Below are 24,891 nucleotides of genomic sequence, written 5' to 3'. Positions count from 1 at the left end.
AAACACGCATGCTGTTGTAGTGTTGTAGAACACTTTACCTCCTAGTAAGTAAACTATCGTCATCTATTGGCCACTTGATTTTCTTTTTTAAAAAATGATCTAATCTAAAGGATTTCCACTTGATGTTTGCGCAGCGGCGAGATCTAGTTTCAATAAGCAAAGCCGAGATGATAAACCATGCGTTCAATCAGTCTGCGTTTCAACAAGCTAGGCACAGGATGCTAATAAACCTGGCGCTCAATCTGCATTCACTGCCCATACCTGATCATCGAACGCATTCCCACGGCTCCATACTCCAGACGCGTCCGAGACGCCCCAGCAAGGCACGTGCGTACACGTGGCGTTCTCTCCGCAGCGGAGCCGGCGATCGACAGGGTCTTCTTCACTCTTGGCGCCCGCCCGATCTGCAGCCAGATCTAGGCATCTAGCCTCTGTCTGTCGTCGATCACGGGCTGCGACGACGCGATCGATCATGGGCGCGACGCTTCTACATGGCACACAGGCTCCGGGCTCCGGCTCGTCGCATTGCCAGCATTGGCGACGCGAGAAAGAGCAGGAAAACGGAGGAGAAAAAATAACGGAGAGCTCGCGAGCACAGTGCGAGACTGATGAGACCGAGACTGACATGGGCATGCAGTGGGAGGAACAGTGGCTTCCACATCCGGGTTATGATGCGGGCCGGGCAGGCGCGCCTCATCATGATCCCCATGGCCGCCGCCTCATCATTCGCCCCTCACCCCTCCTCTGATCGAGTCCTATCTTTCTCTTTCGCGAGACGGAGGGGAGGGAGTGAACCCTCTGCGTGCACATCATCGCGCTACTGCTGCTACCAACGATGCAGCTTATGACCTGACGCGTGTGTGAGTGTATGTGAGAGAATAAAGTAAACGAGAGAGAGAGAGAGAGAGAGAGAGAGAGAGAGAGAGAGAGAGTAAACAAGAACTGAAAAGATCGAGCTGTGCACGACGGCAAATCCACATCATTGTCGCCCGATACGCACCATGATCCATCCATCCGTTCTTGGATTCTCGCCCTACATGTCCAACGAACCGAGTCATCAGTATATCCATCTATACACCTGCACGTATACCAATCGCTCCTGAATGTATAGCGCTCTTGCTTTCTAGCCGAATGATTGTATACGCTATACGTACAGATTAAAAGAAGTGGATGGCTCCGACACCAATATATGTATGAGTAGCGCTAACAGCTTTCACAGATTGATAGCCAGAGTTCATCATATCATCAGCAGATCTCGACCGTCTGGTCTGAAACTTTCGTGCATTTTATTTTCTCAGCTACGGTCGGATGACAGATCACATCACGCCGGTGACCAGCGCGCGTGCAAGTGTGCGTACGTGCGCCGCCGCCGGCCATCCTCCGCACCGGCCAGCCGGGGATCGATCCGGTCGTGCGGGTGCGACGCGCCGGCGAAAGGCGGGAGGGCCGGGGGCGCACGTGCCGACGGATGTCACGGACCGGCCAGGGGCCAAGCATGGCGTGGCGCCGCGCCCTGTGCGCCGAGTGCGACGGCGCCGCCGGCCGTAGTGCCCCGGCTGCGACAGCTCTCCTACCAGCTAGCCCGCCCCTGGCAGGCTGCAGCAGCCAGCCTGACCAGCGCGCGACCGTCCGTGTAACCGGCCTGATCCAGATCACGGGCTACGGCGAGCGAGCGAGCGAGGGAACACGACGCGCCCGCCGCGCACCGCCCGAACGGCAATGCGGGTGGTAGCCTGCTGTCATCGGCGCACTGTAGCCATGTAACCCCTTGCTAAGCCTGGGAGACCGACAGGCGAACCAACCAGCGAGAACGCGGCGCGCCCGCGCCTGCGCCTACGCGCAGGTGTCGAGGATCTCCTTTGGCAAGCTGCGGCTGGCATGTGGGCCGTGGCCCCGCATGCCAATGACTGCCGGTAGAGGCACGGGCAGCACGGCTGTTGGGCAGGTAGAAGAATCAAAGCTAGCCGTAGAACAAACAGACTCTTCGCCAGCGCCCAAGCGCTAGCAGACTAGCAGATACTACACCCTCGCGTCGAATGGCGGCGCAGGAAACTGGGCGTCCAGCGAGACGGACGCGTGACGGTTCGAGCCGGCAAGGCTGCATCGGCCCGGGGGGGGGGGGGGGGGGGGGGGATGCCGAGTGCGCGACCAGGTGGTGGGGGCTGGGCCGGGCGCACGGGGAAACGGGACAAAACGCGCGTGCGCGGGGGCGTCATGAGAGCCGACCGGCACGGCGCCCAGGGCCCGCGCGCCGCGCCATCCACCCGCTCCCGTCCGCGCCCCATGCCAACGCCGCCGCGCCAGCATGTCGATCTCATGTCTGCCTGTGCCCGCCTGCCTCTGCCGCGCTCCGTGATTTCAGCTCGATCGATTCGATCTCCCATCTCCCCTGGCATGCCTGTACTGCAAACACACACGCTTTCTTGTGACAATCCATGGCACGGCAAGGGAAAAAAAGATTGTTCAAACAAAATCGATGATCATGTTGGCAGGCAGCAAACTGTGGGACAAAAATGAGGAACAAAAGGTTCAAATTTTCCCCTGCAAACTAGCCGCACTGAGGAGCGATTTTATTGGCCAGCACTACAGCTTGGTGCTCCTCCTCCGGTCGTAGTACTCCGTACGTGCTACTGTATGTACACTTTCACTAATCTGCCGACGACCTACAGCTTAGAAGTACTCGAAGCGCTCGTCGGACCGGACGGGGTTGTAAGGCTCCCGCCGCTCCTTCCTGCTCATCATCACCACCTTCTTCGGCGCCGGCGCCGGCGGCGGCTTGGGCACCTCGGGCGGCCGGACGGACCTGACGAGCGCCCAGTTCACGCCCCTGAAGAAGTCGTGCCGCTTCACCTCGGCGGAGCCCGTGCAGCCGCCCAGCCGCTTCTTGGGGTTCTTGGCCAGGAGCTGGGCCATGAGGTCCTGCGCGCGGAGGTGCTCGTCCCACTCCCTGCCGCTGGCCGCCGCGACGCGCGGGAACGCCAGCGGCTGCTTGATGATGTTGGCCAGCGTCTTGTCGTTGCTCTCGCCCTTGAACGGCGTCCGCCCGTAGATCATCTCGTACATGAACACCCCCAGCGTCCACCAGTCGACGGCGCTGCCGTGGCCCTGCCCGGAGATCACCTCCGGCGCCAGGTACTCGTGCGTGCCCACGAAGGACTTGGACCGCGCCGAGACGGGCTCCACCACCAGCTCCGGGTTGGTGTCCGCGGGCTCCGACGACGCCCCGCCAGCCTCGTCGTCGCCGGGCTTCTTCGGCACGGCCTCCTCCTTCGCATGGCACTTGTGCACGCCCTTGAAGAGGCACGACAGCACCGGCTGGATCGGCGGGACGCAGGACGGCTTGGCCGCGGCGGCGGCATTGTGGGGGAGGCTGTTGTGCCGGAGCAGCATCGGGACGACGTCGCACTTGAGGGAGAGGTCGAAGTCCGAGAGCATGATGTGGCCGTCCCCACGCACCAGGACGTTCTCCGGCTTGAGGTCCCTGTACACCACCCCCATCATGTGCAGGTACTCCAGCGCCAGCACCGTCTCCGCCACATAGAACCTGCCATCATTCGTTCCAGACCATATCAGTTCACTGTCAGACAGAGATGTATAATCTGCCGTCCTTTCATGTAATATCAACAGTCTATTAGTAAAGGTAGCATACTGCTAGCACGTCTCTTCTTTTCGCACAAAGATAACCATGTCTTTAAACTGCATTCAACAATGATTTGGAGAGGATAAATATCTCCTGATTGTGCGTACAGTGGGGATCAGCATGCATGTCGCTATACATGCAGCTCAAATCATTAGCTTACATGAAGCCCTAGTGGTTCAAACAGATCTGTTTGGAAAGATTGACGCGGCAAGACAAAAAGAGCCTGCTGAAAGCTAACACGGATGCACATGAAAAGAGGATCACTAGCTTAAAGCGCCATGCTTTTACAAAAGTGACGCTGAAACAAAGCTTGACCCTGGAACAGAACTTTGCTTACCGTTCACAGCCACAGATGTGAGAAAAAAAGAGATGCTCATGCAGTCAAGCTAGCAGGTTTAGCAAATGGACAATACCTGGCCGAGGAGATGCTGAACCGCTTGCCGGGCTGCCGTTGCCGGGCCACATGCAAGTCCCCGCCGGGGCAGAACTCCATGACGAGGCAGGCGTAGTGCGACGCCTCAAAGTCGGCGTACAATGTCGGCAGGAAGGGGTGGTCGAGCGTCCGCAGGATCTCGCGCTCCACCTCCGCCCGCCGCAGCTTCTTGCGGAACGCCAGCGCGTCCTTGTCCACCACCTTCATGGCGTACAGGCACCCCGTCGACCAGGGCTCCCGCAGCTGGCAGAGGTAGACATTCCCAAGGTCGCCGCTGCCCAGGCGCCGCACCAGGCGGAAGTGCTCCAGCCCGATGCGGCCGGCGGCAGCTCGGACACGCCTGATGGCCTCCCACTCCGCCTGGTTCGCCTTGTGGGGCTTGTGGCGGCATGAGGTGGCTGGTGCATCCCAGCCTCCGCCGAAGGAGCGCACCGAGACCGAGCTGGAGCTGCCAATGTCACTGATCCAGCTCCGGCGGGAGCCTGGTGCCGTGAGCGAGGACCGGCTGCTGTCGTAGTCGGACTCCTCTTTGATGGTAGCCATTGAGGCTCTAAGACAGGAAGTGATGCAATGAGAAACCAAAGAGAAGCTAGGCCTTCCTCTCACCTCCCAGTACCCAGTGTTACTATATAAGCAGCTGCTGGACTGTGGTTCCCATGAGCTAACGTGTGGTCGTGTGGATGGCAAGTTTAAAAAGGTTTAAAGTAATATAAGCCATCTTTATACTGTAGAGTATCCATTGTTAAGTATATAACTATTCCCCAGGATCTAGCAGAGTTGATTCACCTTTTTCTCCACTTGCATGGATGATTATATAGGCAAGAATCATTGCATCATTGGAAACTACCTGGCTCAGTGTCCTCAAGCAGCTAGCTGCACTGCACCAAAGTAAACCCAGGTAGAAAGTAACTGAGTATAGATGGGTAGAAAGCTTTTGTTAAAAAAAAAATAGAAGAAAACTGGAATCGTGCAATGAACTTTGTAGCAGTGCAGGTGCGAGCGTGGTGACATTGCTTTATGCCTGGATGGATGGGTCACATGAAGAACCAACGCCAAGTAGGCAGCTTTGAGATTAAAGAAGAGATGATAACTGCTAAAGCTTTGCAGTTGAAAGTTACACATGCATGGCCCGTGCAGAAGCAATAACACAGCCACCTCACAACTGCTGAAATTATATTAAAGATGCTTACCCTTTCCTTCCTCTGCTATCCTCCCACTCCTGCCTCTTTTCTTCCTCTTTTGGTACGTATCTTTAAGGGTTCATGTGAGTCCATTTAGTGGCCACGTCAACCACCAAAGCTTTCCATCTATTTCTGCCATGCCTTCTTGGTGCCATTGCCCAGGCTGGCCGCTTCTGCGCGTGAAGCAAGGATACAATAGCATTAGGCCAAGTCTTGTTTGTGCCAACAACTATCCACGTTGAACCATGACTAGTGTTGATTCTTGCAGCAAGTCATATTTGCAGGGCAATATTGAGCAAATAAAACATTTGGACACCCAATTCCAAAATTCTCAGGGCATTGTAACTCACCATATATACGATTGCAGGAACCAGAAGACAATAACAATAGATGAAAGCGAGCAATACAGGCATTATAGTATTACTAGGAAAAGGGACGCCCAGTTGTCATGTCAAACTAGCAGCGGAAATAGTGTTTCAGTTCCCAACTTCCCATCAGGCATATCATGGACCAAGCATTAACACCCAATTGCCTCAGATTTTCTATGCTTTTTAGAACCTTTATGCTTCTGCCAGTCCAGAGCAACAGCCATACGTCATATATACACCCAGTATCAGGTCAGTGTATTGTATGATCCTGCCTGCTCTCTCACAACCAAGACTGCAGAAACAATGCAGCATGAAGAAGTTGCTGGGGCAGCTCCAAATGGGATTGTGGGAACACTGAGAACACCGTATCTTGATGGCAGATCTGCCTGCCAACACAATGTCTGGTCGGTTTGGACATACCCCTTTTGCAGTTTGCAGCTGCTATCTCACAATAGTTACAACTATCTTTTGCCCAAAAATAGATAATCGCGATTAGCAACTGAGTAATCATGTATGTCTAGGCACCGGACATTATCGCTTAAAGGGCGGCATGATCCTTGCTGCATTTACATTGCAGATCCCCTTCTGTAGATTCTTAAAATTTAAGAAGGATCATTACTGGTCCAGAACATAGATACACCAGAACAAATTCGTAAGTCATCAAAGATAGCCTGCATAGAAAAGACCACCATGTTCACAGCTTACAATGCAGTAAATAAAGAATTGAGCAGAGCAAAACTGACCAAACTAATTAAAATTGTCAAGAAAACTGTATACTTGAAACACGAGCTCCATTCATAAAGAAAGCACAAGACAGTGGCAACTGATCTCATAACTTAAGCATATGCATGACGATGTATGTATGAAAGAAAGCAAATCATGCAATTACATCATACAACTAAAAATAAACTTGTTAGCTACCATTCAACTAAGCATTGATCCAGAGTAATTGCATTCTAGAGTATTGTCTGCAAGTGGATCACTCTCTAGAGCCACAGCCACTTTTTAACTTTAGAGGACGAAACCATTGGGAAACACAAGAGAAAAGGTCTCTACTGCAAAGCACAGCCCATTGGAATCATTGCCAAACAAGTCCAATTCAAAAAGCATCCTCATCAGGGTGAAAAAGTTTTGTTTCCCGCAATCATACCAACACTGTAGGTTACCAGATACCCTTACCGTTGCTTGCAGAAGAGCTCCAGTAATGCATGGCCAAGGCAGGACCACACTCCACAAGCAAAAGGTAACGAGACAATAATAGAAGGAAGAAGGGAATATTCATCGGAGGAGCTGTCTAATCAACAGGATTGTGATATAGCTTAAAGGTCTCAGTGAGGATGATATTTAATCGTGGGTTGTGTACTACCTCTCAACTGTTTTAGTAATCCATGAGTCAATGTACGGTTGGAGTTGGACCTGGTCCCATACTAGACAATTGTTTACTTAAAAATGATTAACAGGAAAAAAGTATGATAAATTAATGTGGACAGCTTGAACAAATGGTCCCAGGTCAAACAGTGTCTAGAATTTGTTTTTAGTGAGGCAAGACCGCAAGAGTACAAAAGACTTAACAGTTAGAATCATTCTGTCATGGGCCAAAACTGCTATTCATAAACAATAAATTGTGAGCACGTTTCCTGACATTGTCTATGTCAGTGGTCCACAGTCCACACTCCACAGTAGAAAGTATGCTGTAGATACAAGCTGGTACGGTCACTTGCTTGGTCCCCAAATAAAATAAATATGTAGCTACCATATGGAACATATCATTAACGTATATACACTATGATAAACAATATATTAAATATAGAATTGCAAATAACTGATAGATTTGAAAACAGCTAATACCAATTACCAAGGGATGCGAAGGAAAATGTATTGAGTTCAATAAGCACAACATACTGCAGGGGTTAAGACTCACAAACATGCTTATGACTCTTCTTCCTGTAAATGCTGAACCAATTAAAAAGAATAGGCTGAATGCAAGGGTTTCAGATCAGCAGTAAGACTACTACTCTACCAGGAAATTTGAAATGTCAGCATAAGGTACTTGCCCATTCATAGCTACATTGGAAAAATTTTATGAGGTTGCTCCAAGACAAGGACTTATTTAGAGAAGTTTTTCAAAACACCCTCTTTTACGATACCCATAAAACTGTGGTCTATGCTCCTTTACAAGGTTTGGAGGTGGTCGCTTCTAGCTCTCTAGATTTCTACACCAACTCGTTAATGGTTTTGTGGTGGTACGTCCAAAGATTCTGCTTCCAAACAGAGATCTCCTGTGACCATGGTTAGATAAAATCTAAACGCCTAGTATTTGGGGAATAAGAGGTACTGCAAACCTTTAAAGCTTCACTTCATTGCCTAGAAGCATACAACACATACAGATCATTACCCACATTCTGTAAACTCTACTTTTTCTGTTTGGTAAATGACTAACCTATGCACACTATCGACGAATAACTAGCAGTGCCGGAAGTGCAATATGTGATTATTTAGCAAACCAGTGATACCTATGACCTGTTAATAAGAACTACTGTACTAGTAGCTGCACTCCACACTTCCTACGACAACTCAATACTTCGTACGACAACTCAAGAGCAGTTTGCCTGCACAATCAGATCAAGGCCTCGCCACCCCAATGCCCCACAATACTATCCTCTACCTCAGTTGCACCAAATCACCTGCACATTGCCCAGATTACTGCGAAGGCGGTGCCCGCAACGGCACTGCATTACTTCGCTCCAACTAGTTTCAGGGGGGGTCGAACAAGCAAAGAGCAAGAACCTCCCGGGGATCTAGGAGACAGGAAGCCCGCAGAAAACGCCGCCTGCGAGATCTAGTTACCGATCCGCGCAGCCGCCGGCGGCGGCGCGGCGGCGACACGAAACCACCGGAGAAACCCTGTCGCGGCCAGCCAGCGGCCCAACTCGGTTTTTTTTCTCCGAGTTGGGCCGCCAGCGGATTCAAACTGGGCTTCGAAAACAGGTGAAACTGGGCTTCGTAAATCTGGGAATGAGAGGTTCGATTCGCCTGCTCCGCTTCTCCTCTCACCGGCCTCCCTTCTCCTTCGCCGCCGTCTCCGACCCCGGCGGCGCCTCCTCCCCTTCCGCTCCTCCTCGCCGTTGATTTGGTCTCGGTCAGTCTCCTCTCCTTGTCCCACACCTCATTCGTCCACTTCACTCGCGTCTGTTCGGCCTCCTCCTCCTCCTCAGCGGCAAATCCGCGCCATCACCAGCGCGGTGGGTTTTGGGGTTCCTTGTCAGGCAGATCGAATGTTTTTTTTAGGGCAGATCAAATGTTGATAATTATCTCTAATTGCCAGACATTCTCTAGGGTTTTGCCGGTCTGCCCCCTATAGCGTGTAGTACGAGTTCGTTGTTACCGAGTGCCTGAGTGGGGATTAGCTGCTGAATTTTCGGTTCGATTGGTGGATATCTTGCTTAACCGCGCTGTTTGTTGCCTTATTTTTCCTCTGCAGGGTACCATGGCGAGATTAGTATCGACCGCCCTCATGAGGGGTCTCACGAGATCCTCCCGCGCATCCAGTGCAGCTGTATGTCTCTTATACCCGTTCCCTTGGCATTGACTGTTTAATGCGATCGTTGTCTGTCACTAAATCTTACCAATGAAATTGCTAGGCAGACTTGTGATCTTTCCTTGCCACTTGTTTTCCTTCTAGCGTACTATTGCATCTGGGGTTTTGGAATTAGATTGCCATGACTTTCTGCGGTGTTGTCTGTATTTTCTATATCCTAGTGCATAATTTGTTATCCTATATGCAAGTTTTTCAGATTTCCAGTGGTTTTATTCTGAGATTCTAGTGGGGATATTGAATAACTGTATAAATTACAAAACATAGTTTCAGGAACTGTAGTGCACCTACTTCATAGTTCATACACGTAATTAGGACAGTGTAATGCACTGTTTACAACTTGTATTACCTCTTTGGACAAGTAAGAATTTGTAACCCATCTGTTTTATCTTATAGTCTTCACGACACGCATGCATTCTTTGAACCTATTTAGTTTTGGCATAGACAATTGTTGTTAGTGTTTTAAGTTGGTTATGGCCTAGTAAAAGTCATTATCTGGTCACAGCCTTCTAGGCTTGTGCACCTGCATTTCTATAAAAGAATACTATCCTGCACTATCCCTGTGATGTATACAATTCTTAAGCTCTCTCTTACATCCTAATTAAGGAACCAGGCAACCTTGCACTGTTAGAGTTCAGCAAGGCAAGTTGCGCATTTTTATCCTGTCTGAATATGTCACGTGTGATATGTAACATGTTCTGACATGAGATTATCACTTTTCCCAATTTAAGAAAAAGCTTACTGATGCGCATGTTATTTTTATTGTTCAGTTAATATTTGTTTCTAATTTTCCATGTTGCATTTGCCCCCCCCCCTTTTTTTTTTGCATGATAACTGAAGAGCAGGCTGTGTCGCGATCAGCTATCCAAAAATATATGAACTACTCGTCAGGTCTTGGTGGTGCTCCTAATGCAAATGGGGACTCGACTACAACACGAGTAGCTGCTGATCCTGATACGCATCAAGATTTTCAGCCAACAAGCAAAAGTTCAGAAATGTCCTTTGATGACATCGTTGCTTAGGTATGCACTCTACTCTCGTGAGCTTTCAGAGCAATTTTGATTAAAGCATTTAATTCACAGAACTAGCCAAAATCTGAAGCTATGGTTCCCATAATAAATAATTTTGCAGGATATCAAGGAGCATCCTGTCTTGATCTATATGAAGGGTTATCCTGATGCACCTAGGTGTGGATTCAGTGCACTAGCAGTTAAGGTCCTCCAGCAGTATGGTAAGTTGGCTCTGAGTGCTGCTTTTTTGAAATGGAGTTCATAAACAGGGGTTCACTTTAAACTCTTAATGGCTTGTTTGTATATTGTATTTTTGATAAACATTGGTATCAAGAAACTGTAGTCTTTAGAAACTAAAGACGTTTGAAACAATCAAACAATGGTTTAGAAAAAAGGAGGAGGTCCAAACTGCAGTTTTAACAATACCATGGTTTTCAAAACTACAAGGGTTGTAGCATCCAAAGGTTCCAAACACCCCTAGCTTTTCAAAATCATAGTATTTTGCAATACCATGGTATTTTCCAAAGCTCGAAAAAAAAAACTTTGCATCCAAACAGGACCTAACCCAGATCTTGACGATTGTAGGTGTTCCAATCAGTGCTAGAGATATTCTGTCGGATCTTAAGCTCAAAGAGACCGTTAAAGCATACAGGTAAGCAGCTTCGTATATGATATGCTGTTAAATGTTTGTGGTAACAGCTTGTGTCTCAAAAGGGAAAGAGAAATGGATTGGGATGGATTATCTAACTCTTGGTTTAACTTAAGATATTTCATGGTAAACGAAACATTTTTTAGGCTTAACCGCTTAACTCCAAGACCCATGACAAGCAACTTCTGCAAATGATTTCTGAATAAATAAGGGGTAAGATAATTAGACTAATCATTTGTTTAGGCTGATTATTGAAAAAACAAGAACTTTGGAATGAACAAAGTGGGTTAGTTATTAAGTTGAGATTGATGTTATGTTTTGTTCAGAATATCCTCATGTAAATAAATCAAGTCCTGCGTTACGACATTATTTACTTGTTATCTTCATGTTCCAGAGGCACTTTTTTTGTTCCTTAAATTTGATGTGTATTACAACGTACGAAAAGTGAGAAATGGATTATCATGTATTATTCAACTGGTTCCCGTACCAGAATCAGTAATGCTTACACTTAAGTAATTCTTACACTTAACCAATTTCACTTTCTATTTTTCTTTATGCAAGTAACTGGCCTACATTCCCACAAATATTTATCAAAGGAGAGTTTGTTGGTGGATCCGATATCATACTCAGCATGCACCAGGCAAGTGAGCTTATCCTGACTGGTTTTGGTTAGTTTAGTTACTGCATATTCTGGGTAGCATTTAACTAGTAGTCAAATGCTGAGTCTAATACTGAGTTTTACTTCACAATTTTCTTCAGAAGGGTGAACTGAAGGAACTGCTTGGCGATATTGCACAAAAAGGTGAAGAAAATGGTTCCTCATAAAACATGTCATATTATTTATTACAAAGCAAAAGACTGGATGTCTTTCTCAGACAATTTTTGGATGACCTTGCATTGTCAGTCGCCTCAGAAATGAATTTGTGTTCTCTGTTTTATTCTGATCTGCCAATTATGATGGAAGACCCCTCCAGGAGTAACCAAAGTTATCATGCCTGATAAATAAATGCTACTGCACGACGATGTTCTCTGATGCATCTTACTCAGTACTGACTACCTCAGTTTGAGCATGATAATGCACTGTGCGCTTTAAGTTTCTTTTCAACTGGATGCTCTGAAATGTATACTTAATCTGTAACATGCTTATGCGTACTAAGGTTGCATTCTTTTCTGACAGCTAACTCTGCACTGATCTGCATCCAAGATGTTACACATTTACTAAGTAAATACTGACAGCTAACACTGCACTGGTCTGCATTCAAGATGTTACACATTTACTAAGCATACCGACGTGTAGTATAATTGTATAAACGTAGGCATATTCATGTATACGCTGTTATGGACTTATGGTATGGTAATAGTGGCAGTAACAGTATGCAATGATCTTGATAGACAAACAAAATGATACAAAAAGGTTGTTTTCAGGCAGATTCGTTGCAACACTGCAGCTTTTATTACGCTCATAATGGACCGGTATGTATGTACCCAACAAGCAGCCCTCAAGGATATATATTCTGATCACAGAAGCTAGAAAACAGATTTAGTTCACAAGTAGTGTTTAAATTAGCAGGCTATAACGGTACTACAGAGGCTGAGCTGCTGCTACAACCGCTGCAATAGAAGTGCTTTTAGCGGCTAGAGAAGGCTGCCACTAAACCGTTTCAAAACACTGTTCGCGATGAATCAAATCCGGAAACAAAAAACAGAATATTCGAAACAAACACCACTCCTGCCACTACCAAATAGACAAACCAAAACGTAGAAAATTATAAGAGTACATAATTCCCATAGACACGTGCGTAAAAAGAAAAGCTACAACATGGCCGTATACCCAAGCCCAAATTTGCTATTTAAATCATTTAACACCCTGGAACAAACACAGGTATTATTTGGACACCACTACCCCGAGTCTTTCTCGCGACAACTTTCCAATCAAGATGATGAAGTGCCGAGCTCCAAATTTGCCGTGAGCCATTTGCAGACTTCTTCCATCTCCTCTGGTACCGTGTAGTGCCCGAGACTTCAAGAGGAAATAGTAATCATCATGATTAACGAAAAATAGAAAACTGCTACTTATGCAAGGCATAGCTGAATAGGGGAGGTGTCAAACCTATTGTATGACTTGAAGAGCACATTAGAAAATCCATTTGCCTTCAAGGCATCAGCAGATCTTTCCCCGTGCTTGTAGAGAACTACATCATCAGCTGCATAAAATGAAAGCAGAACATAAATTACTAGGGTGGCAATTTCTTCTTTATGAATCACAGAAATCACTTTTTACGAGTAGTGGGTTCCTTGTGTACCAAGAAATCAAACTTTTAAGTGTTGTCAAGACATGAACTAAATGTCGTGGTGTTGTTAGACTGTGTGCCCTGAATACCAAGCCCGTTTGGTTTATGTCCTTGCAAACTATTTTCGTCAATGACAAGAAAGCGACACAATTTTCTGAGGGGCACGACTACAAGTATAAACAAGCCAGCAACTCCTTTCAATTCCAAGCAGCTACATAAAAAATAGGCTAAGCATTTGACAGGACCATTCAATCTGCTATAGAACAACAAATTTCCTAATCCCGTCCTATTTTTTTAGAAAAAATGTATGATCATTCCTGCTTTGCCCTAGAGAGATTACTACTGTTAGGAGAAGTAAGAAAGTTTTCTAATGGATGGTAGTTCAGGCTAGCAAGTGTCAAAATATAGTAGTTTGCTGTATGATATGTAGAGAGCCACGCACAAACCTATTGTTAATATTAGTGTTACAAGCAAGATATAGACTCATTTGCTAGCCCCCATCTTTCCCAGTGGATAATATTATATGTTCATATTCAAAAGTCAGTTTATAGTTATATAAATTGCCTTCACCTTGTATCATGTGTAAACCATATATTGCCTCCAGGATGAATGTTAGAACATAGAACCCTCCCCACCAAGATGCTTATACCAAGCCAAGCACAACTAGACAGAAATTCTGGCACGTTAAGATATAGAACAGATATGCACCTTTTCCATGACACAGCAAAAGAGGTATGGAAGAAGCCTTTTGTGCAGCCTCTGGTGAGGATTGAATTCTGTTCTTCAAGGTCCTGAGATAACAACAAAAAGCATGAAATACATCAGCAAAAACCCGCCAGCTTCCACAAAACATATACCACATACATATCACGGGACAAACCTGGCACATGGAAGCCAGCCACTAAGACCAACAGCCAAACTTAGGTTCACAGGGTATGGATTGCCATTTCCATATTTTCCATGAGCAAAGCAAGTTGCAGAGTACAGAGCAGTAGCAGCACCCATACTAAAGCCACCAACACCAAGCTTGACTGCAATTATCAATGGAGCAGGATGATCAATGGTACCGAGATAAATACAAAATCCTGGTAAAATTCAGCTGTTATTTTTTTAATCACCAATTTAACATGTTAAATTAGCCTGTTTCTGCAAGAACATGCATGCTCTTTTACAAAAGTCCAAAAGTTTCATTAAGTGTATGGAACATATTAAGAAGGATGGTCATAATATAACAGCAAAGGCAATGTGATCAATCTCACACCTAGTACCTGTTTGATAAGATGGATGAATAAAATTAATAAATAACCAATGTGACCCATCACCAAACAAGAAAAGGGAAAAAAAAACTTGGGAGCCATACTGTCCGCGGGTTCAGTTGACAACAAATTTGCAACATGTGCTGCTGAGGCATCCATCCCCTCAACATCATCAGGAGCATCCTCTGAAAGATCAGCAACATCAAACCCTGCAAACACAGAAAGAGCATAGCAGGGCATGTGTATTCAGGCATATAGTGATCCTTCCTAAAAGGATATGATAACATCCTTGCGCAAGTAGAAACATGGAAATAACACAAAAACTTACATGCTGTGGAGGGGAATCCTCCAAACACAGACACGGGTCTCGAAGGGGCAGTTGGGCATATCCATTTTATCTGAGTAGAGCAAAGATGCGGAAAGAAAAATCATATTAGATTTAGCAAAAGTGGTACAAGGTCAATCCACCACAACTTAAAACATTGCATATCAGATCTATATCGTAACTTACATTAGGAAGAGGAAGAGTTTCCAATAGTTGAGACCAGCTGCAAGCATAACATATCCATCATTCATGAGTAACTTCCAATTCCAGAACGAGGAACTATCCCATTGATAGTTATTCAACCACATGATTTGAGCATTCAGCAGTCCAAGAACACAGGGTTATAGGACATAAACTTGATGCTGATAATGTGCTATTACAAACAATATACTATGGATAGTAAGACAACATTCTTCAGTAGCACTATCTAGTGTTAGTTCATACCAACTATAGAAGGTACAGAGCTTATGGCCATGGTCCATTACTTGATGAAACCTAAGCATACCAAAATTCCACAACCATGCCAGTCACAACTTGACATTAGTTACCAGGGCGTTTCCATACCTAGCTCCATTGTCCCCGAGGCCGTGGAGCCAGACAATGGTGGCCTTGTGCGTGCCCTTCGGCCTCACCACATGCGTCCTCCCGTACTCGAATGGCCTCTTCGCACCTGCATCCAATGCATTGCATTCCATGACACCCAATCTCATTAAAACAAACAAAGACGCCGCATCACCAATTGAACCAAACATACCGGACGCGACGGAGCTGCTGCCGCCGAAGCTCATGCCGCGAACAATCGCCGCGCCTCCACGCCCCCTCCTCGCTACAATGCCCGCCAACGCTGCAACCCCAACAACGACGGCGATTACAGCAGCCGAGCGACACCAGCGGAGCAGATAAAGGCGACGCGGTGCGCGCGTGCGTACGAGGGAGCAGCGGCGGGGGCTTGGGGATCGGGAAAAGGCGGATTTGGGCGGCGGAAAGAGGGGCGCCTTTTGGGTGGCGGTGGTGGCCGCCCGGTGTGGTGGGTGCGGGAATCTACCGGAGAGCGCAGCGCAGGAGGGCGCCACCACTGCGCCGCGCCACATGAGCGCGTGGTGGCGGTGGCAGGCGGGCAGGCACGCGCCACAGATGGAACAGTAAACTGGCAGCACGGATTCGGAAAAGACGCCGCCCGGTTTGGGGAGGAAGAGAGAGGGAGGTTGGGAGCTTTGGATTCGCGCACCTGCCGGCGGCGGAGCCGAAGAGGAGGAGGAGGTCGTCGTCGCGGGCCGCCGCCGAGGCGAGCTCGTTCCTGGCTCTCTCGCGCTCGTCGTCCGGAACTCCGGATCCTTCTGCGCGTGGGGGTTGGTCAGTTACGTTTGTGCGGTGGCCGGTGGGTTGCTCCGTTCCGATCAGGGGAGTTCGGTCGGAATGGGGCCTGGACTGACTCGGGCCCTGGCCCTCCGAAACTTTGGGCTACGAGGTACCCAAATCTGTTAGCATGAATGCACATCCTTTTTTTTTACCAAAAAAAACACAGTAATACACAAACTTTCACCATTGTCTAAGTTAACAACTTCAAAAGCAATTCACTCAAAAAAAATATTTTTAAGACTCGGTTGTCTAATGACAATTACGCGAAAGTAGAGAGTAACAAATGGACCATGTAATTACATCTATGCAAAGGAATTTTCGGCATATGCACCAATATTAATATAGTTATTTTGTTTTTTATCGGGATGACTTAATTTCCACTAGATGCAATCATGGAGGTTAGCGTAAACGCTAAACAGTCAGGTCACCTACCGTGGTGATTTTCAAACGGTTTAAAATGTTTATTAAATGCTAAATGGACACGGCTAGTCACTGTGTGGCGTTTATTTGGCCTGTTTACGCGTGTAAACAGGCTAAACGACCATGCAAGCTAACAGTGCCATGACTACACGAACTCCACCACTGCAGGACATGTTTTTCTAGTGTGCTCAAAACTGGGACCATTTGTTTGTTGCTCATCGTGCGCATGCTGCGAAAACAAGGCAAAACACGATAAAATCGACTAACCTTCGCATGCAAGCACGATGCCTCTGTTCACTGTGCTGTGGCCGTTGCTGATTTGTTATGAGAGAAAAATACTGCTGGTTGTTAGCTGGTGCTGATTTGGTGTGAGAGAAAAATATTGTTAGCTGGATGCAGCGAACAGAGTGGATAAGAGTGTTCTGGTACTTAGTAGCCAGTACAGGAGTGGTCGGAGTACATTCATCATGCTGGTACCACTAGCCCTACCCCCTAGGCCCTAGACTCGGCCCATTACCCTTTTTTGTGTATGGTCGGAGATCACCAGCTAAAAGGCGACATGTGCAGCAACTGAGTGTAGCAGAGATGCGGATGTTGCGGTGGTTTTGCGGGCACACAATGAGAGATAGAGTCCGGAACGAAGTTATTCAGAATAGGGTCGGGGTGGCACCAATTGAGGAGAAACTTACTCAGCATCGGCTGAGATGGTTTGGACATGTCCAACGAAGGCCTCCTGAGGCGCCGGTGCGTAATGGGGTTCTTGAGCGGGTCGATAATGTAAAGAGGGGTAGAGGTAGACCTAAACTGACGTGGGAGGAGTTGGTTAAAAGAGACCTTAAAGATTGGAATATCTCTAAAGAGATAGTTTTGGATAGGAGCGCTTGGAGACTAGCTATCAATGTGCCTGAACTTTGAACTTATTTCTTTCGAGTTTCATCTCTAGCCTACCTCAACTTACTTGGGAAAAAAGGCTATGTTGTTATTGTGGTCGGAGATCACCAGCTCATCGCTGACGGTGAAGCACGGATGCGAACAAAGAAGCATCACGCAGACAAAGCTGGCCGCTGGCCGGGCCAAGGACAAAGGCTAGTGATGCCCGCGAGGCGCCGGGGACAGGGCCAGAGTCTGGCTGGTGGCATGGCATCGCCAAAGCGAGTGGCAGCGGCTGGGACAAGTGGGCTGAGGCCGCACTGCTCGGATCCTCACAGATCGCAGTCGTCGCACGCCGCGCCGCCCAGACGGAATGGCCCGGCGATTGCTGCCACCGTTGGTCCGGCCGTGGCAGCAGCATCCATGTGAATATGGCGAGGAACACAGTCGTCGTTGCCGGGGGCCGTCATCCCGGTCATGTCATCCAACCCAGAAGAATCATGGCTGCGTCGACTAGACTTTGTGCTGGAAAAATTTCTGTCATGTCATCCATCCCAGAAGAATCATGGCTGCGTCGACTAGACTTTGTGCTGGAAAAATTTCTGTCAGACCCCGGCTCCGAACTTTTTTTTTATTTTTTTGAAATTAAAAGCAACAGCATTGTCATGTCGTATAAGAAGAAGTTGCCTCATGTTAAGGGAAACGAGGCCAACTTCTTTATGGGTTCCAAAAGAGTAAAATGCATTGGGGAACCGTAAAATTGTCGCGAGGTGTTATTTAGGTCCCAAAACTCTAAAAATATATTTTTAAATCCTTAAATTTGTCTTGTTATGTTAGCGAGATCCCCAAACTCTCTCAACATGCATGTTGATATCCCTCAACTTATCATAGGATATCATCCGGGTCTCTAAACTCTTAAAATATATATTTTTAGTTTCAAACTTGTAATGATGTGCATGGTAAGTTTGCAGATCTAATAATGTATTTTGAGAGTTCAAGGATCGAAATGACATTCTAGAACTAATTTAGGGATACAAAGATGCATTTTGAAAGTTTAGAGACCTAGGTGCTACATCAGAACAAGTTGGAGGGCTGAAAATTCCGTTATGAGAGCTTGGGAACTTAATTGACACCTTAGGACAACTTTATGGACCGTCTATGTTTTACTCTTCCCAACAAGAGAGAAGCCATGAGCTACTGGGCTGGTTTGCCCAAGTCAGTACTGGGCTATGTTTTACTCTTCCCAACAAGAGAGAAGCCATGAGCTACTGGGCTGGTTTGCCCAAGTCAGTACTGGGCTGGTTTTGGGACATGGATGGATCTTCAGCCCGTATAAAATGGGCCAACTTAAGTGAGGCTATTCCATGAGCCATTAGATGGTGATATTTATAACCAATTCAAGAACGGGGCAAGGCCCCTAATAAAGTCCTCCTTGGCCTTGGAAAAGTCCGAATGGATTTTTTTTGGCCTTTTATCTTTTTCCTATGCTGTTTGTTATCAAGACATCATTTGTTATGGTCACCATATGGTTCTTTCCTACCCTACATCATAAATATCGACGCAGACAACCAGCCGTGATAGGCATTATATCATTATATGTTGGGCAGTGGCATATATGTAGACTTACATCGCTGGAAGATTTGGAGGCCTGTGCAAGCCTCTCGCTGGTCTTGCCACTCAAGTCGCGGCACGTAGATGCCGCCTGCGTAGTGCATACAGTGCCTGCGTAGTGCATACAGCGATACAGGATGGCCACGTTGTATCATATCACCATGTGTCTGGCAGTCAGCCGGACGTGTCGGCACTACGCGGTTCGGAACAGAGACCTACGTGTCGTCCTTGACCGCGGAAAGAATCCACCCGCTCCGCCTGGTTTGCCTTGCCTCGTGGTCGTCACCCCTCGCTAGGGGGCGGGCCTGCGACCCAGGCCACTAGGGCCATGGCCCTAGTCGTGGGCCAAAAAAATTTGTAACCCCCCCTCAATCTTTGGCCCAGCAGCCCAACAAAAGGAGGCCAGGGGCACACGCGGCCAGAAAATACGCACGCCGCCGCCGCAATCGGAGTCGTAGCGCTGCCTCGCGCCCTCGCTTGGATCTCGCAGCGCACGCACGCCCCGTCGCCGTCGCCCCCATCGGCGTCGTGCCTCCCCTATCGGCCGTCGGCATCGTCCCCCGCGGCTCCGCGCGCTCTCGCCGTCTCGCGGGCAGCACCGCAGCAGCCGTTGTTGGCCGCCGGCCGCCGCTGCGCTGCGCGCCTACCGCTGCTGGGCTGCGGGTTGCACCGCTGCCGAGTCAGGCGGCCGGCAGGTCAACAACAGCCAGCCGCCCAGCCCAGCAGAGCAGGCAGCCATAGCGGCACAGGTAGCACCCAGCACCAGCAGGCACAACTCGACAACAATGACCAAATTGAGGTAGTTTCTCTCCGAAATTCCAATTCCCAAATGCATATGTAGATTATTGGCACTGACATGAGCAATTGCCAATTGGTGTTATAGTTTGCACAATGAAGAGGAGCAGGACTATGCAATCTTATTTTGCACGTGTCCCCCCTGCCACACAACAAAATGTAGATGTAGTGGATGATGGCTCTCCACCTTCAGCTCCGGAACAAGAAACAAATCAATCTCCTCCACCTCCATCTCAAGGTACAGAACAAAATACAGCTGGGACTAGAGTTAGTGCTGCACAAGTCCAATTTGATCCTCTTGTCATTGCTATAGAGTCAAGTGAGCCTCCTAATCTAGAACAGGGAACAGTAGGAATTGAGGAGGAGATTATAGATCAGGATTCGAATCATGTGCTTGATCGTGACGAAGATATTATTGTAGATCCTGGCCTTCGGAAACCAATTGATGAAATGCTATGTTATATTGAACGAGAAGTATTTCTGAAGCTAAAGATGATGACATCTTACATCATTTTCATGAAATGAAGTCTTTTTTTTTGCGAAAGGAAAGATATATTAAACCGCAGCACAGTACATCCCCCTTTTACAAACAAGACCCCGAAGAAAAGGAAAATTACAAAGGAGCCCCTACGACTACTGTTCATCTTCCTCAACTTCTCCGGCATCCCGTTCGTCAACTTCACCGCCAGCAACCTCCACCTCCCAACATGCCAAGGGACCCCAAACCTTGGAAAAGCCGCAAGATCCACCGCCTGATACACTACCAAACGGCTCGATTCCGCTAAAAGACTATCGGCCATCACCTTGACAAGCTGGAAGAGGAACACGAGATCCGCCACCGCCGGCCAGACGACCAGCGACCAGAAGAAGAATCCGACGCCGCCGAGGAACTCAGCGACCCGGACAAACCGCACACCCACAGGGATGCACCAGTTACCCTCCCCTCCGCAAACAGGTAGGGAACCAAACCTCACTGGTGAACCGCCGGAATCGAAGACCCGACCGCCGGAGATACACAGGAGAGCCAAAAAGCTTGACCAAGCCGACGAAGAACCGCATGCCTCCGCTGGCCAGGAAGAACCTTATTCTCCGCCGGAGCCGCGCCGTAGCCGCCGCCACTCCTGGCAGCAAACCTCTGCCGCCGAAACCGACGACGAGGAACCTAACTACGCCTAGACTAACCTATCTAGACTAGTACCAAGCATCGGCGGACGCAATGCTACCATCTTGCTGCACATCAAGCTCTGTGTAGACGACAACAAACTGTCTCCTGTCCTCTTTTCTTCCACGTTATTACTTAAATCTAGAAATATTAGAGAAGAATCAAATGAACAGTGCCTTGCGGGTTTGCTTCCTGAGATTGAAATAAGTACCGTTACATAAAATATTTGGATGCTAACTAGGAGTATTAAATATAGACTAATGATAAATTTTATAACCTCTTATTCACGAGATGAATGCCTAATTAGTTCATGATTAGTCTATATAATGCTACAAGTAAATATATGTTAATTCACTCTGTTCGCTGCATCCAGCCAACAATATTTTTCTCTCACACCAAACCAGCAACAGCCAGCAGCCACCAGTCAGCCAGCAGTATTTTTCTCTCACAACAAATCAGCACTAGCCACCAGCCACAGCACAGCGAACAGAGGCATTATGGATAAATTAGGCTTAATAAATTCATCTTGTGAATAAATTCTAGGCCTATATAATTAGTTTTATAATTAGTTTATGGTTAGTCTTTCTAAATGGCATTGAAATATTTGATGGGATAGAGCTTATTTTAAACATTTGGAAACTAAATACCCTTAAAATCAGACACTTTGTTTGGCTGTGAAAAAAAGTACTGATTTGCTGATTTGCCGTGAAAAAAAGTACTGCTGTCTGATTGGTAGCTAATAATTGGTACTGATTTGATATAAGAGAAAAATACTGCTGCTGATTGCAAGCATAACAGAACGAGAATGTATACGATTGCTCACAATTCAGGCCGAGACAGCAGAAAATTGAAAAGTTTGGCAGCTGGCACAATAACACAAGCGGCGCTGATCAGAACCTCCTCCTGGCTCCTGCACGGACCGGCCCAGCGCCACGGCGCCACCCAGTCACCCAGGTGCCCTGCCCTCCTCTCCTCGCACCCATACACCAGCCTAGTTAGTGAAAACTAGGAATATTGGCGCGCTAACGCCGCGCCCGTAGGACAGCTGTGTTTGGCCTGCGGCGGTTCATCCGCTGCAAAGTCAAACAGTTCAAATAACAAAAAGCAAGTTTTTTTTATGGTAGACCAAACTAATATACAGGACACATAGGTATCAAGTTGCAACAGCCATAGAGCTCAAAGATGTTGGCAAGCTATGCAATCATTCATTGTAGAGACAAAACAAAGATAGGTCAATTACAAATGTAAATAATAAAAGCACAAATAGCGGCATAAGTACGGGCACCAGGCCATTTATAGTTGGTCGGTCTCCTCTGAACTGATACCTGAAAATGAATCGGTACTCAATTTGTTGAAGAGACAACATATTACAGCATGAGACGATATTGATACTTTTGGTACAGAGATAAAAAAATTTATGTCATTGTCTCATAATTGTAGCCATTTAGAATATTAAAGAAAACCAAGAGTACCACCTCACTTCCTAAAACCAAAGAACATGCATGGGAGCCAGCAATGAGAAGGGAAAAGGAAAGGAAAGGAACCTTTGATCCAAAGGGCCAAACTTCTAGAATGAAAGGCAAAACTAATACCACATACCAATTTCATGGCTGCACCTAAAAATCATAAAAAAAGGAACTTGTTCATGGTTCTTGCTCATTAGGATTGTAATTCATGGGGTAAAAGTCTGCAAAGAAAGATATGTAATAAAATCCATAATGACTTAATTTAATAATCAATAAGAATAAAGCGCATAGCTGCATATGGTTGCTGCACTGTCTTGCACCTCAATCATCATTTCTTATCCATGTACAAAATAGCCAATTTATTTAGTTTGTCTCTGATGCATAGGTAGGCATAACACTAATCTGACTATGACATAAGTACATAACTACATTTCTGCAGCTCAATTCACACCACTGACTCTGAGGTGCTCCAGATAGTCCATGTAAAAATAAGACCTAGAAATGGATAAGAGGTTATTAAACAAAAATTCAGTGTACAAAATTACTGGCAGTCAAATTGGTATAATGTTGGTAATGCTGTACTCAGCAGGCCACCATGAATATTAATCATTGATTGTAGAAACAACACTATGAAGGGAGGCTCAAACATTACTTAGCAAAAGGGGTGTCACAAAATTTAGTGTGTCCTCACGACGGTACAATGGATAACCCAGCCGGTAGCTCCATGCTCTAACATACCTGCACAACTGAATTGGCAAGCTACAGATTATAATCAGCACATACCCCAATGGTACTCAGCATATTCTTAGATGCGATGTACAGAGGTGAGAGGTTTATGACATGTTCATCTAGAAGCTCAAAGCATAACCCATATTAATCAGAAGATATCTTAATCAGCTTGCTCTTTGAGTTCCGAGATGTACAGCAAGGTTCATACAGAAGCATATTTATGTATCAGATATAATCAGTAAAGCCATTAGCTAGTCCATCTAGCAATTTGGTATTGACGGATGATTGCTACGTCCAAGGGGAAGACCACACCTCAAAAATATAAAGGGAAAGATTCATGTGTTTATACGAAATCATCCCAAACTAATTTGTAAGAATCATCTCAAACTAATTTGTAAGAAAGGAGAGAATTAAGATATGTCTTAGTCTGCTAGTGGGAGAGGGGGAGGGGGAGACCGAACATTGGACAGGCAAGCAGAACACCGGAGCAAGGGGCCGCCGGGAAGGTGTTGTGGGAAGAGACGGAGTGCCGGACCACCGTCATCCATATCCACCTTGAGCATTAGGCCGCTGCCACCAGGAAAACCAGATCTGATGTCGACATTTACGGCAACCAGGATTAGGGTGAGAGCATGGCCTTGAACTCAACAGGGATGGCGGCTTGAGGGTACTTACTCGCTACGGAGAGGTGAGCGAGGAGGAGCATTCAACCTCCATGGCCAGCAACACATGAGCCTGCATACGAAGGACGGGATCTGGGTCTGGGGATGGGTGCGCGGAGAGAGAGCGAGGGTGCCGTGCGACACTCCAAGCAGGGGAACCACCACGCCGAAATCCAGCTTCACGGGCCGCCGGGGACAGCGCGGGCGCGGAGAAGAAGGCACGGAGGGGCGGCACGGAACAGGAATGAAAGGGTGAGCATCAAATCTGAGAACGGCCGCGCAATCTAAATGATTTAATCACCGAGATCTGGAACGTACCGCAAGGCCGGAGCGAAGAGAAGGAATCGCGGCGGGAATCGAAGCGGTCGGAGTAGGGCTGCGGCTGCGGCGGCGGCTGGCCGGCGCACCGCCGGCGTCGGCGGCGGCGGGCTGGACCCCCCCCCTTGGAAAACCCTAAACCGCCTCCACAAGAGGACGGCGAAAACGAAAAGGGGCGGAGGGAGAAGCGGCGGCGGCCCACGACGCCATGGTAAGCGGAACCCTCTCGGACCCAGCAAGGGGAGGCGGTGCGGGAGTCTCGGCGCAGGGGTTTCGTGGAACCGTTTTTGGAAGACCGCTGCAGCGGACGACGACTGCCCCCACACGACAGCGACGCTCCGCGGCGGGCCGGCGCAGATGCCCCCGTGAAGCGGTTGCTGGAAGGTCGCGCCGTCGCGGCATTAACCGACCCTGTTGAGCCGCGGTAGGGGACGGCAATGAATTCAGGAACCGCGTCGGGCGTCTCTCGCCACGCGTCAGTCCGCGGACGCACAATCCCTCCAAGGGGCTAAACTCCAGGGTGTATAATATATACTGTATTTTTGGATCAAAGATCACATCGATTGTTTGACTAGATGTCGGGAGGGCTTTTCGGGCACTAATTAAAAAACTAATTTTAGAACTCACTTGGAAACCACGAGACGAATCTTTTGAGGCCTTTGACCGCGTCATTAGCACATATGGGTTACTGTAGCACTTATGGCTAATCATGCACTAATTAGACTTAAAAGATTCGTCTCGTCATGTACAT

At 47.5% G+C, this 24,891-nt stretch overlaps 2 protein-coding genes, 2 long non-coding RNA genes and 1 pseudogene across 6 annotated transcripts; 2 read left to right on the top strand and 3 right to left on the bottom strand.

Moving 5' to 3' along the window:
* Positions 1-2,459: 2,459 nt before the first annotated feature.
* Positions 2,460-5,463, bottom strand: LOC120705833 (protein kinase PINOID 2-like). The gene is made up of 3 exons (XM_039990364.1): positions 5,264-5,463; positions 4,054-4,951; positions 2,460-3,544 (listed from the first exon to the last, which is right to left on the bottom strand). Exons 2-3 carry the CDS (start codon positions 4,614-4,616, stop codon positions 2,671-2,673), a joined length of 1,437 nt encoding a protein of 478 aa, XP_039846298.1. The 5' UTR covers positions 4,617-4,951; positions 5,264-5,463; the 3' UTR covers positions 2,460-2,670.
* Positions 5,464-8,603: 3,140 nt separating this feature from the next.
* Positions 8,604-12,052, top strand: LOC120705832 (annotated as a pseudogene).
* Positions 12,053-12,495: 443 nt separating this feature from the next.
* LOC120705831 (acyl-protein thioesterase 2-like) lies at positions 12,496-16,131 on the bottom strand. Of its 2 annotated transcripts, XM_039990363.1 has the most exons (10): positions 15,977-16,131; positions 15,503-15,592; positions 15,313-15,418; positions 14,935-14,971; positions 14,752-14,821; positions 14,528-14,632; positions 14,048-14,198; positions 13,876-13,958; positions 12,987-13,080; positions 12,496-12,896 (listed from the first exon to the last, which is right to left on the bottom strand). In XM_039990363.1, exons 2-10 carry the CDS (start codon positions 15,534-15,536, stop codon positions 12,809-12,811), a joined length of 768 nt encoding a protein of 255 aa, XP_039846297.1. In that variant the 5' UTR covers positions 15,537-15,592; positions 15,977-16,131; the 3' UTR covers positions 12,496-12,808. The 2 variants fall into 2 exon arrangements, with proteins under 2 accessions (XP_039846297.1, XP_039846296.1); XM_039990362.1 differs by lacking the exon at positions 15,977-16,131 and having other exon boundaries at positions 15,503-15,711.
* A 3,318-nt stretch (positions 16,132-19,449) lies between these two features.
* On the top strand, positions 19,450-20,271 carry LOC120710446. Its single transcript, XR_005689895.1, has 2 exons — positions 19,450-19,807; positions 19,892-20,271. It is a non-coding gene; the product is annotated as an uncharacterized LOC120710446 (long non-coding RNA).
* Positions 20,272-22,060: 1,789 nt separating this feature from the next.
* Positions 22,061-24,476, bottom strand: LOC120705830. 2 transcript variants are annotated; one of them, XR_005688074.1, is made up of 5 exons: positions 24,141-24,476; positions 23,836-23,999; positions 23,622-23,751; positions 23,084-23,177; positions 22,061-22,926 (listed from the first exon to the last, which is right to left on the bottom strand). It is a non-coding gene; the product is annotated as an uncharacterized LOC120705830 (long non-coding RNA). The 2 variants fall into 2 exon arrangements; XR_005688073.1 differs by lacking the exons at positions 22,061-22,926; positions 23,084-23,177 and having other exon boundaries at positions 23,296-23,751; positions 24,141-24,474.
* Positions 24,477-24,891: the final 415 nt, after the last annotated feature.

The sequence above is a fragment of the Panicum virgatum genome, chromosome 5K, assembly GCF_016808335.1.
Source record: "Panicum virgatum strain AP13 chromosome 5K, P.virgatum_v5, whole genome shotgun sequence".
NCBI lineage: Eukaryota > Viridiplantae > Streptophyta > Magnoliopsida > Poales > Poaceae > Panicum > Panicum virgatum.
Note: the sequence above shows the minus strand (reverse complement) of the source record. Positions and strands in the feature narration are given on the sequence as shown.

Bases quoted from the DNA above. Each gene is read 5' to 3' on its own strand.
- LOC120705831 (XM_039990363.1), bottom strand. From the start codon at position 15,536: ATGAGCTTCGGCGGCAGCAGCTCCGTCGCGTCCG. The intron at 15,419-15,502 runs GTATGTTTGGTT...CATTGGATGCAG, and splicing joins CAGCAGCTCCGTCGCGTCCG to GTGCGAAGAGGCCATTCGAG. The intron at 13,959-14,047 runs GTTTGTCCCGTG...TTGTTATCTCAG, and splicing joins GGCTGGCTTCCATGTGCCAG to GACCTTGAAGAACAGAATTC.
- LOC120705833 (XM_039990364.1), bottom strand. From the start codon at position 4,616: ATGGCTACCATCAAAGAGGAGTCCGACTACGACAGCAGCCGGTCCTCG. The intron at 3,545-4,053 runs GTATTGTCCATT...GAATGATGGCAG, and splicing joins TTCAGCATCTCCTCGGCCAG to GTTCTATGTGGCGGAGACGG.